This window comes from Macaca fascicularis, chromosome 9, assembly GCF_037993035.2.
Source record: "Macaca fascicularis isolate 582-1 chromosome 9, T2T-MFA8v1.1".
NCBI classification, from domain to species: Eukaryota; Metazoa; Chordata; class Mammalia; order Primates; family Cercopithecidae; genus Macaca; species Macaca fascicularis.
Window position 1 is genome coordinate 78,447,083 of NC_088383.1, and position 12,822 is coordinate 78,459,904.

The window sequence follows — 12,822 nt, forward strand, 5'->3', positions numbered from 1 at the left end:
CTTTTCACTATCTTATCAGGCCTAATCCTACATGGTCTTTGGTTCCTAGCTGAGACATCACTGCCCTGGGATTTCTTCTCTTCCCTGAGTTGGGTACCTCTCCAATGTGCTCCCAAAGCTCGCTGTCCTTGACACAGTCTCCAAACACAGTACTTATCACAATACATTAAGTGTGTGTATTTTCTTCTCTGTCTCCCTATGTTTTGTACACCATCATCTCTACACCCACATAGCACAGAGAAGGTGGTTAATAAATATTTGTTGAATTAATGTGTTCATTAGAATTTTCTGCTAACTCTATTATTAGCTTTCACTTTTTTTTTTTTTAAAGACAGAGTTTCACTCTTGTTGCCCAGGCTGGAGTGCAATGGTGCGATCTTGGCTCACTGCAACCTCCACCTCCCACATTCAAGCAATTCTCTTGCCTTAGCCTCCCAAGTAGCTGGGATTACAGACATGCACCACCATGCCTGGTTAATTTTTGTATTTTTAGTAGAGACACGGTTTCACCATGTTGATCAGTCTGGATGGTCTTGAATTCCTGACCTCGAGTGATCCACCTGCCTCGGCCTCCCGAAGTGTTGGGATTACAGGTGTGAGCCACCGTTGCTGGCCTATCTTTCACTTTTAATTGTAGGATAAAATAGGACAGATAAAGGAGGACAAAGAAAACTTATAGACACAAAGAAAAACTATAAACTGGTAAAGGCAGTCATAACTTTAAGATGACTTTCAAGTGAAAACTTATTTATGGTGGATAAAATAACTGAAATCATGCTTTGTTTTCTTCTTTTTCTTTCTTTCTCTCTCTCTCGCTCCCTCTTTCTTTCTCTCTCTCTTTCCTTCTTTCTTTCTTTCTTTCTTTCTTTCTTTCTTTCTTTCTTTCTTTCTTTCTTTCTTTCTGTCTCTCTCTCTCTTTCTTTCTTTCTTTCTTTCTTTCTTTCTTTCTTTCTTTCTTTCTTTCTTTCTTTCTTTTTGAGATAGACTCTCGCTCTTATAAATGGCACGATCTCGGCTCACTGCAACCTCTGCCTCCTGGGTTCAGGCGATTCTCCTGCTTCAGCCTCCTGAGTGGCTGGGATTGTAGGCACCCGCCACCATGCCCGGCTAATTTTTGTATTTTTAGTAGAGATGGGTTTTCACCATGTTGGCCAGGCTGGAATGCTTTGCTTTTATACCAGAAGTATCAGAGAACATCTGATTATAATCAGAAACCTGGGTTTGAATCCCAGCTCCAACACTAAATAACTTTGTTTTCTTGAGAAAGTAACTTAATGCATCTGAATCTCAGTTATCCTCATCTGTCAGATAGGATAACAATTCTATCTTTGAGGATTCTCAGATGAAAATGCATATATAAATTGTTAAACTGATAAAATATTAGCCAAAATAAAAAATATGAAAATTATTTTCTTTTTTAAGCATTAATTTAAAAACTATCTTTTAAGCATTAATTTTATAACTATTATAAAATTTATACTTAAAAAATCACAAGTGCTATTATAGGTACCCTATAATTCATTTATTCATCCAATAAATATTTACTGAGCATCTACTATGTGCCAGGCACTGGTCTAGGCACTGTGGATTCACTGGTGAACAAAAGACAAAGTCTCTGTCCTAATGGAACTGACATTCTAGTAGGTAAAATCTCAATGTTAGGAAGAAAAATAAAATAGAAAATGGGGATCGAGAATAATGGAGGAGGGAAGAAGGTGTGTTATTTTAGCTAGCAAAGTCAAGCAAAGTTTATAATGCAGTGGAGAAGTTACTCATGTGACCATCTGGTTAAAAAAAAGAATGTTCCTGACTGAGGTAGAAGTAAGCGTCAAAGCCTAAAGAGGTGAGTGTTTTGTATGTTTAAGTCAAGCCCAGTGAGCGAAGAAGTGCGTGAAAAAGAAGAGCGAAAGAAAATGAGGTCAGAAAGGTACAAGGCCAGATCATTTAAGGTCTTGCAGACCATGGAAAGGACTTCAAATTTTATTAAACCTGTGAAGGGAAAACCACTTAAAGGTTTTGAGAAGCAGATGACATGGTTTTGAAAAAGTTCAATCATGGCTGCTATGCAAAGAATCAAACTGAAGGAAGTAAGAGTGGAAGTGAGCAGATCAGTTAGGAGACAATTGCAACATGCTACGCAAGAGATGATGGTGGCTTGGCTCAATGAGTGGTAGCCATGGGAGATGGCCAGAAATGCTCATATTTGAGATATCTTTAAAAGTAGAGCCAATGCGGTTTGCTGATGGATTAAAATGGGATGTGAAAGAAAGGGCAGTCAAGAATGACTCCAATATTTATGCCCTGAACAACTAGGTCATTGGCAGAATCATTTGCTGGGACGAGGTAGGAGCAGGTTTCAGGAAATAAAATCATAAGTTCTCTTAAACATTTCAGCTGCAGTATTCAGAGTGTCATTTGACTTTTTTTTTTTTTTTTTTTTTTTGAGATGGAGTTCCACTTTGTTGCCCAGACTAGAATGTCGTGGCACGATCTCGGCTCACTGCAACCTCTGTCTCCCGAGTTCAAGTGATTCACCTGCCTCAGCCTCCTGAGTAGCTGGGATTCCAGGCACACGCCACCACCCCTAGCTAATTTTTGTGTTTTTAGTAGAGATGGGGTTTCACCAAGTTGTCCAGGCTGGTTTCAAACTCCTGCACCTCAAGGCTGCCTGCCTCAGCCTCCCAAAGTGCTGGGATTACAGGCGTGAACCACCACGTCTGGCCACAGTGACATTTGAGTTTGTTTCCTCTTTTCTGTTTCTCACAAAATGGAAAATTAGATTTTTTCCCACTTTCAAAATAAGAATGAGTAATTGCCCTTGAAAACAGATCATAGCATTGGTGAAATGGTACCAGATTGGAAATGAAACAATTAATGTGGCATCCACCATCAAGACAGACTTTAACAAATCACATAATTTGGCAACATAGACAGACAGCTTACTATACTTCCTTTACTTTCCTAAATATCTCTATTTTTTTCCCTATGACCTTTCCAGAAAAGAGGATCTGCCCTAAGAACTTTCCGAAAATGTTAAGAGTCAGGTTTATGGTGGGGCACAGTGGCTCATGCCTGTAATCCCAGAACTTTGGGAGGCCAAGGTGGGCAGATCACTTGAGGTCAGGTGTTCGAGACCAGCCTGGTCAACATGATGAAACCCTGTCTCCACTAAAAGTACAAAAATTAGCTGGGCATGGTGGCAGGCGCCTGTAATACCAGTGACTTGGGAGGCTGAGGCAGGAGAATTGCTTGAACCTGGGAGGCAAAGGTTGCAGTGAGCCGATCATCGTGCCACTGCACTCCACACTCCAGTCTGGGCAAAAGAGCGAGACTCTGTCTCAAAAAAAAAAAAAAAAGAAAGAAAGAAAGAGTGAGTCAGGTTCATAAAAACAGAAGTTTGAGGCTGATACCTTTGGACATGTTTTTCAACTCATGTTAACTCGGTGCTATCCTTCTTCAGGCTCTAAGAAGACCGTGTTGTTGGAAATACATGGAATAAACTCATTTTTTAGTTATAATATGAAAATTTAAGCTGGGGAATTGATCAGAGAATTAGCAAAACCTAGTATGAAGTAACTTGAATTCAAACATAAGTACTGAAGTATTCTGACTGTGAAGTATTAGATATTTAAATGAGAAAACAAATCTGGGTGGGAGGAATGCTGAGATGTTGGTCAAAGGGTACAAAGTTCCAGTTACATGGGAGAAGAAATGAGTTATGGAGGCCTACTGTACAGCATGGGGGCTATAGTTAGTAATAATGTAATGTATTCTTGAATATTTCTAAAAGAGTAGAGCTTCAATTTTCTCACGACACAAAAAAGGGGTAAGTATGTGAGGCTATGGACATATTAATTAGCTTGATTTAATCATTGCAAAATGTATACATACAACAAAACATTACATTGTACACCACAAATATATACAATTTTTAATTTGTCAGTTAAACCTTCATAAAGGTGAAAAAAAGGAATCTATTTTTTTAATGTGTCTTTTTTTTTTTTCTTTTTTTGAGACAAGATCTCACTCTTTCACCTAGGCTGGAGTATAGCGGTGTGGTCATGGCTCACTGCAGCCTTGACCTTTGGGGCTCAAGCAATCCTCCCACCTCGGCCTCCCAAGTAGCTAGGACTACAGGTGCTTTCTACCATGCCCAGATAACTTTAAAAATTTGTTGTAGAGGTGGAGTCTTCCTATGTTGCTCAGGCTGGTCTCCAACTCCTGGGCTCAAGCGATCCACCCACTTTGGCCTCCCAAAGTGCTGGGATTACAGGCATGAGCCACTTGCACCTAGTTACATGTGTCTTTAAACACTGTTCTGCATTCATTATAGTGCGGGAAGTACATTCATGAAAAAAACAAAGAATGCCCAAGTAATCTAAATCTGGTTTAGAGGCAGGCCCAAAATTAGCCTAACAGTTAATAATTATTTCTAAAGAGAGCCAGAATAGGAAAAGATAAATATGTTTAAGTAACTCATCTAAAACAGGAATGAGCAGAGCTACCCTACTCACTTCGTAGGTCTGTTTGTGAAAGCACTTTAAAACTGTAGAGCACTATGCAAATTTGAGGTGACCTTTTGCTGGTGATGCGTAATTAATATGCCCAGAATGCTTTTTAGGGAAAGAAAAAAATAGACTTTGCTCCCTCTCTTTAATGCCAGTATTGACCTGTTGGTTTTGCCTTCTATATCCGATGATATCACCCTAGAGAAATATCTAAGTCAGTTCTTTTGGAGAAGTTCTTGCTGGGTCAAAAACCAAATCCCAGTGAACAGGAACCAGTCCTGGAGAGTTATGTACAGATCACCTTTTTAAAACCTGGGTGCAGATGGAGTGTACTTGGTACACTATTACAATATCCATCCCTTCACTATTAGAGTGATTATCCCATCTTAGTTTTATTTCTAGTCTATTTTTGGTGTGAACGGCATTAGTAATTTAATAAATTAGTATATACTGCATTACCAGAGTAAGAACTTGAGGAATATGGAAATGATATGTCAATAATAATATGGAAATCTTATAAGACTCATTATCTCAAAGATTTTTTTAGTTTGAAAGAAGAAAAGATAAATACAGACAAATGTATACATCAGAAAAGAATGTTGAGATCAAGAGGCCGAGCAGAGATGATCTATCAGAGAATCAGTGCGAATCTGTTTAACTAGGGACATTCCTTTAAGGGCAGAGGTTAAGTAATGAAGACTTTTAGGTAATAGGCCAAAGGTGAGTAAGCCATTTTCTTATTATTATTTTAATCGAATTGGTAAAAGTAAGAATGTAGGGTAAAAAGTAAAGATGTCGTTGGAGTGGGAGAAAAAGAGACTGGCTCCTACAAAGCGTATTATGTATGTTTTTGTATCCAGAGGATGATAAACATGTAGGGAAGCGCTAGTGAAAGACACTGCAGCCAGAGCTCAAAGGTACTATTTAATCTGAAAGAGAGAAAAGAAATAGTGTAAAAAATAAATCTTATGGCCCATAGAAAGTCTAATGGAAGGCAATCAAGAAGACTTCAAGAATCTAGGATCAAAAAAGAAAAAGGGTTTGGTGGTTGTCACAAAAGTGATAGGTATAAGAGGTTTTATGTCACTCTCAAGATCTCACCATTCACAGTGAACCAAGCTGTTATATAGGAAATCCCAAATGAGAAACCTTTGTCAATTCCTATTAACTCAAATATTTATTTTTTAAATGCAAAAATTTAACACTTTCATTCTTCTTCTGCTTCTTACTATTTGTGTCATTTTTAAGGTAATTAAGGATTTGAAAAAAGCTAACTTCCCTAATTAAATTGACATAATACATTTGCTAGATTGAGAGAGCAGTAGGTGTCCCAAGGGATCTCAAGATCAAGTTCTAGTTCAAGCACTTTGTCAGGAGGCTCTGTTGGGCCCCTCCCTGAGAGTGGAGTGCGCTGTGACTCCGAGTGGAAGTCCATGTAGCAGGAAGCCTGCACAGAGCTTGTCAAGGTGACTCTGGTTATACATGAACTCTGAGAACTTTATAGCTACTGCAGATAAATAGTCCCACCAACTTTTGTTCCCACCAAAAATAAATCTCCTGAAAATGTTCTTAAATTTCTAAACGGACCATTCAGTCTCTACTTGAGTTGTTCCCTTTAAGCAAATGGGTAATGTTCTAGTAGTTTTAAAAGCATTTGGTCAACCATGAAGCACCACAGAAATTTTAAACAATATCTCTGTGTTGCTTGAGTCTTTTTCATCCCCTAGGAGAGGGGAAAACCTGTTAAGAAAACCCTTTCATTTTTCTATCTTGTTACCTAACACCATGAGACCAGCAGCATCTTTGTCAAATCTCAATGTGAACGAAAAAAAAAATCAATTATTCCAGGGTTGGCAGGAGGATTTGACTTACATTTTCAGGTTAGTGAACTGAGTCTACTAATGCTATTATGAGTAGGAATTAACTGTTGAAAAATTGAACTCTCACTTTTTCACATACCAACATTAGTTCGTTAAAACCCTTTCAAAATGGAACATGATTTACCTGTTGTCTCATATCTTCAAAACCAAATTTGCAAAAACTGCCACTAGTTCCAAAACCAGCTTGGATAAAAACTCATTCAACTTCTTGTGTCCATAAATTGTGGTTCTGTGTCTGTTCTACTGAAAGTGACTTTGTAAGCATATTGTTGTAGTGTCTATATTATAAATTGTAGATATATGGAAGACTGGGGTTTTAACACATTATTATGAGTTCCAGTAGCATTAGCCATATACTATAAGTGGGGATAGAGACACACTTCCAGAATTTGGATAGTGTTCAACTGTTTGTTTCATAGTCCGTTATTATAAGATTCTGTAATGCCTATAATTTTATCTCTTGACACCTCTGTAAGTATATTATTCATATATTTCAGATTTCTTCGGACGGCCTTGATTTTAAATATTTTGCTGGTAGTCAAATCGTGTGTCAGACAGTATATCTTATTTTCTGTTTTAAAAAATATGTTTATGATAGCTATAAGTATAGACATTCTCAATTTCCTAGAAAAGGACTATGAATTTTATGTGAACTCAAGAGCTGTTATTATTGAGAGACTATAAAGTTATGACAGATTTTTAATCTAGAGTTTGTAGGATTCATTTCATTATTACTAAAGTAATTGAATCATAGTTTTTTGATAAAGAAAACTGGATGACTATTTTGTTTCTTTCAAGCAGATGTTATTATCTTTAATAAGAATATAAAAATCTGTTGATAAGGTAATAAAATTCCTTAACACCATTACTGTAATGTTCACTTTTGAGGACTGGAAATGCTTAATAATCTATCTTTTCTTTTTCTTTGCTTATACAGTTTTTAAAATATAACTCAAGATGTGCATCTAATTACTGCTAATAGTGCAATGTACCAGGCCAAACATTTGCCACTGACTGTCAAGTGTCTTTCTGATGCAGCTGAAAAGGGAGAGAGAGAGAGAAAGAGACAGGGAGAGAGAGAGAGAGAAAGGAGAAAGAAAGAGCAATGTCCCTTGAGCAAGACTTTCTGCAGCTGTTGTGTACATTAATCCAGGGAGCAGATCTTCCAACACTAAATATAGCAAGCGTATCCTTTTACATGATAAAAAAAATTTTAAATGAAAGTCTTTATGCAGGCATATTATTTTAGATTCAACTTCCTTTAAAAAGGAAATAGGCATTGCATACATATTCTCTATATAAACAACATTCTTTTAATAAACGAATGTGTGGAAAATGCCAATGAGATATGCAACATGTCACAACTTCCTCGTCGAGATATTTTTCCTTAGGAACTCAAGTAGGCTGTGATCTCTGTGAGTCTCATCAATCCCCTCCAAAATCTTTACATGTGGAAGGCTTTATTTTTCACTTAATTTCATGTCCCATCATATGTAATTAGACAGTTATCCTAGGTTTCATTTCAAGTAACAGTAATGAGTTCTTTGAAATATTCGCTTTTCCACTGTCAGTGCCCTGTTATCAAAACACACTTGTGAACTTAAATCTGGATATTACCTTTCTTTTCTTAGTTGACCCAGATGAGGATGTCCAATCCAGGCACTCCACTGCAATGATAATTATCCAGGGAGAACTTTTAGATGAAAGCACAGGAGAAGAGGGAAATTCTTCACGCCCTTGGAAATAGAGAGTAGCCGTCCATAGAGAGTGAGGAGTTAACCTTAGTTTCAGTGAAGATGGCTGTAAGAAGCTGGACAACCTGTCACCACCAGAGCCAGAGCATTTGTCAGCTCACAGGTCCCAAGTTATTTTGAGCTGTATAAACCATGTGCCTGTGAAACATTCCACCTGATTGGACAGGAGAAAACTGAGCAAAGGGATTCCATAGCAGGACAGCACCTATAGGGGGTGGGGGTCAATCAGTTCTTTTACCTATAGAATTTCCCTTATAGCCAGAGGCCCAAGTTATTTATTGATTGATGTTTGGAATGAACACTAAATGCATTATACCATAGTTCATCAGTCAAAACAATGACATTATTTTTAAATGCATGAAAACTCTTAATTTTTAAGATCTTTAATTTTAATCAATAGGAAATTTACTCTCATTAAATCACTGATACATTTTAGGAAATTTGACTGTGAAAAGTCAACAGAAGCTAAGGTCTAACGTTTTAAAGCTGAGAGCTTTTTTGAATTGTTTGTCCAAAGGCTAAGCAAAAGCCAAGAAGGTAATTAATATTAAAAATTCCTTGGCCGGGCACAGTGGCTCATGCCTATAATCCCAGCACTCTGGGGGGCTGATGTGGGCAGATCACCTGAGGTCAGGAGTTCAAGACCAGGCTGGCCAATGTGGTGAAACCCCATCTCCACTAAAAATACAAAAATTAGCCAGGTGTGGTGGCACATGCCTGTAATCCCAGCTACTCAGGAGGCTGAGGCAGGAGAATTACTTGAACTGGGGAGGCAGAGGTTGCAGTGAGCTGAGATAGCACCACTGCACTCCAACATGGGGGACAGAGTGCAACTCTGTCTCAAAAAAATAATAAAATTTAAAATAAATAAATAAACTTGAAAAAAAGTTAACCTGATTGCTTAGTATAGATTAAATGATGCTATAACATTATCAGTCATGGTAGAAGCCAGGACTTTGAAAATTCAGACTTAAATGCTAGTTATTATTCTTTAAAAGGGTCATTCTTAGATTCTGATAGCATGAAATACATTGGTTTAAATCTAGCTTTCTTAACTAAGTCACACAACTGCTTATAGGGTTTCTTCCTAGTCATTCATTCATTTGATAATTATTTACTTAATGCCTACTGTGTACCAGGTACTGAGTATAAAGTAGTGCACTAAATACACAAAAATTTCTGACCTCATGGAATTTACGAAGAGATCTTTATCCTCTTCAGTCATTGTGAGACTATTTATAGTACATTGAACAGGTATAAAATTTCTTTGTTTATTGTGATAGCACTGGAGGTTTACACCTTTTTTTATGTGGTTTTAGGCTTACACAGGCAAAAAAACAATGAGGAACACTTTTAAATAATTCAGATGGAAATAACTGGTATTGAGGAAAGAAGAGGATACAGGAGGAAATGAATTATCTGGATAGGTTATTCTCATTAGCACTGGAATCCAGAGCTTCAATGTACAGATTCATTTGCTCTCTTACCTAATCTTGTGCTGATACTAATGTCAAGACCACTTAATTGTCTTTCTGCATATTCTATTTATGTGGATATGCCAACAATTTTTTTTTATTTAAAAAGAGGATCTTCCTCCACTATCCCACTCAGATCTTAAGCCATAATCAATGTAAGTGCTGCTGGGTCTTGGGTAGTTCTCTCCCACAGAAGAGTAGAACCTCTATTTCAGGTGGCTAGTAAAGGCAATGTTGAAACACAGTAAAAGTAAACACATTTTTATTTTCCTGCAAACTGCCATGATAAGCCTGGTATTCTACCTTTCACCCAGGTATAGAATACTAAGGTTGAAGGAGACTCATACTAAAAGGTAGAATAAAGCTGGTTGGGCAGTGAAATTAGGAATCTATATAAAGAATTAAAGTAGGTGTAAAATGCAAAAGAAGAGTTACAGAAAAAAAGAAGCTGGCCGGCCGCAGTGGCTCACGCCTGTAATCCTAACACTTTGGGAGGTTGAGGCGGGTGGATCGCTTGAGCTCAGGAGTTCAAGACCAGCCTGGGCAACGTGGAGAAACCCTGTCTCTACTAAAAATACAAAAAAATTAGCCGGGTGTGGAGGTGGGTGCCTGTAGTCCCAACTATTCGGGAGGCTGAGGCAGAAGAATCTCTTGAACCCAGGAGGCAGAGGTTGCAGTGAGCCAAGATTGTGCCACTGCACTCCAGACTGGGTGACAGAGCAAGACTCTGTCTTAAATAAATAAATAAATAAGAAACCAAAGAAATTCTGAATGGCAGTCATCTTTCTCTTTTCATTTTTACTGCAGCATTTTCAAATACAGATACCATACACAATTTTCGAGCTCTTTGAAAAAAAACTGAATATAAATGTTTTAAATAAATAATATTTCGCAATTGTGAACACTTTGGTTATAATACATCAAATATATTTTAGATTTTAGTTTTTAAAAACTAATTTCTGTTCCCAAATAAGCCAGCTACCACCTTGCTTATCTTCAGTCGTAATTGTATAAACATTATACCACAAACCTACTAGTTCAAGATTTCATCAGAGTTTATTGATACAAAAAATAATCTTTAAAACTTTTTAATGCCCAACATAGTTAAAAACAAACTTTGTTAAGTGGCAAGCAAACACAAGGTTGGTTACAAGCCTTCCTATAAAGTTGAGTGGCTCATCCAACACATGTGTTTCTTGTGGTTTGAACACGATCCTGTGCTTGCCTTCAGCTGTTTTCTTAATTCAGTCAGTTAGCCACAGAAACAATTTACTCACATTGGGATGATCCACAGGAATGCCAAGGAATCTGGAAGATCTATGACAGAGGAAGTCTTCATTTGGATGAAAAGCATGGGAGAATTTCCATACTATTAGATTCATATAAAATGTTTGCATTTGCTATTTTTTTATATCGCTATAGGCTCCAGTTCTCTAAAACAAATTACTCACATATACCAAAGCTTCAGTAAGTTTTGCTTGAAGTTCATAGATTCATCTTGATGTATCCAGTATCAGATGAAAAAATTAAACAAAACCTCTATGCCGTATTTTTGAAAAACAGAGACTGTATGTATTTTTTAGCCATTTTTAATGAGAAAAATTTTCACAGCAAAGACAAGTTCTTGACCATCCAAAACAATAGATGGGTAGCAGATTATAAAAGATCTTATACAAAAGGCATGACAACAATGTAATTGAAAAAGACAATGAAACCGTTAAGAAATTTCTTTTTCATCTAAACTACTGAAAATGCTTGCCTGGGAAAACTAAAAACATTTAAAAAAAACTACTTAAAAGTTCAAAACCCACTTAGTTTTAAAAACTAAAAACATTTTAAAAAACTAAACAGAACACTTGCTTTAAAACATTATCCTGAGAAGTAAATTTGTGGTTACCTGTCTCAGAAGAAGCACCATTCCTATATCAATCAACCAGGATGATCTAAAGTCCAAATCTCACTGCCTAACTTGTGTCAGACACAAAAGTGGCATGAAGGAAATGTGATACTGCCCCGCCAGAGTAATGAAGGGTATTTACAGGGTTCCGTTGCAGATCCAGGGACAGTCATTTAGAACAGATTGCTCTTTCAGATCAACTTTAATAACTCAGTCTGCACGATGTTCTTAGCCTGGAGGGCTGGTGGGGGTGGATAATGACTAGGATGACTAAGGAAATAGGCTTTCTTGATTTCTCCTTAGACTAAATGAAAATAAGCGTGAAGAAATTCTCAATAATAAAGCATGTGGAATACAGAAGATATCTATACACAGGATGCATATTACATGTATAAATATCTTTATTTGGTACCAAACTGGGAGTACGGTCAAGGCATTTAATAAGGTAAATATGGAAAAACAATCAATTATTACAACATTTCCTGTTTGTTCCCCTAATTTTAAGGTTATTAAATTAAAGCTTTACTGTGTGGTTTGCATTAAAATACAACAAAGCTTCCTTTACTTGTGCTTTTGGGATGTAGTACATATCAAAGTTTATACTTTTCAAAAAGTATTATTTCCAAGAAGAAAATCTATTCAGAACTTTTTAAAAGAGCATTCTGAGACTAAATTACTGAAGAAATCTGGAACAATTGTTATCACGTATGTACTCCTCAAGGTATACAATTAAATCCTACTTCTCACCACATTAATATAATGATCATATTAACACATATAAATATGCTATAGTCTTGGTAGAAATAAGTTAATATTCCTTAGCTATGTGCTAAGCACTATGCTAGGCTCTTTGTGTATGTGTTTTATTTAATGAATTCCCTTAACATCTTTGAAGTAGGTATTGTTATAATTCTCATTTTACAGATGAAAACTTGAGGCTTAGAAAGAAGTTTAAAACTTGCCCAAGATCACACAACAAGTAAGCGACTGAGCCAAAATTGAACCTGAGTCTGTGTTCATAACCACTGCAAATATTCAAATGATTATGTTTCCAACATATTTGTGAAAAATTAAAAGTAAAAATGAATAGAAAACATATCAGGCCGGGTGCAGTGGCTCATGCCTGTAATCCCAGCACTTTGGGAGGCTGAGGTGGGTGACTCACCTTAGGTAAGGAGTTCAAGACCAGCCTGGCCAACATGGTGAAACCCTGTCTCTACTAAAAATGCAAAAACTAGCCGGGCGTGGTGGTGTGTGCCTGTAATCCCAGCTACTTGGGAGGTTGAGGTAGCAGAATCGCTTGAACCC

The 12,822-nt window shown here is 37.0% G+C and overlaps 1 protein-coding gene across 7 annotated transcripts in view; it reads right to left on the reverse strand.

Moving 5' to 3' along the window:
• MYPN (myopalladin) overlaps positions 1 to 12,822 on the reverse strand; it is a 124,932-nt gene that overhangs the window by 94,719 nt on the left and 17,391 nt on the right. Inside the window, exons 1-3 of one of the 7 annotated variants that reach the window (XM_065521036.2) lie at positions 11,515 to 11,579; positions 10,895 to 10,934; positions 8,006 to 8,124 (exon numbers count right to left, since the gene is read on the reverse strand). The exons of 1 other annotated variant lie outside the window; for it this stretch is intronic. Coding sequence is in view for 2 of the 6 variants with exons in the window: in XM_074001985.1 (XP_073858086.1) it covers positions 10,895 to 10,950; positions 11,515 to 11,535 (77 nt within the window). In the remaining 4 variants the exon portion in view is untranslated. Of the gene's footprint in view, positions 1 to 8,005; positions 8,237 to 10,894; positions 10,951 to 11,514; positions 11,580 to 12,822 lie in introns of those variants that run through there. 5 more of the 7 variants (XM_065521035.2, XM_074001986.1, XM_074001985.1 and 2 more) reach the window with 5 other exon arrangements.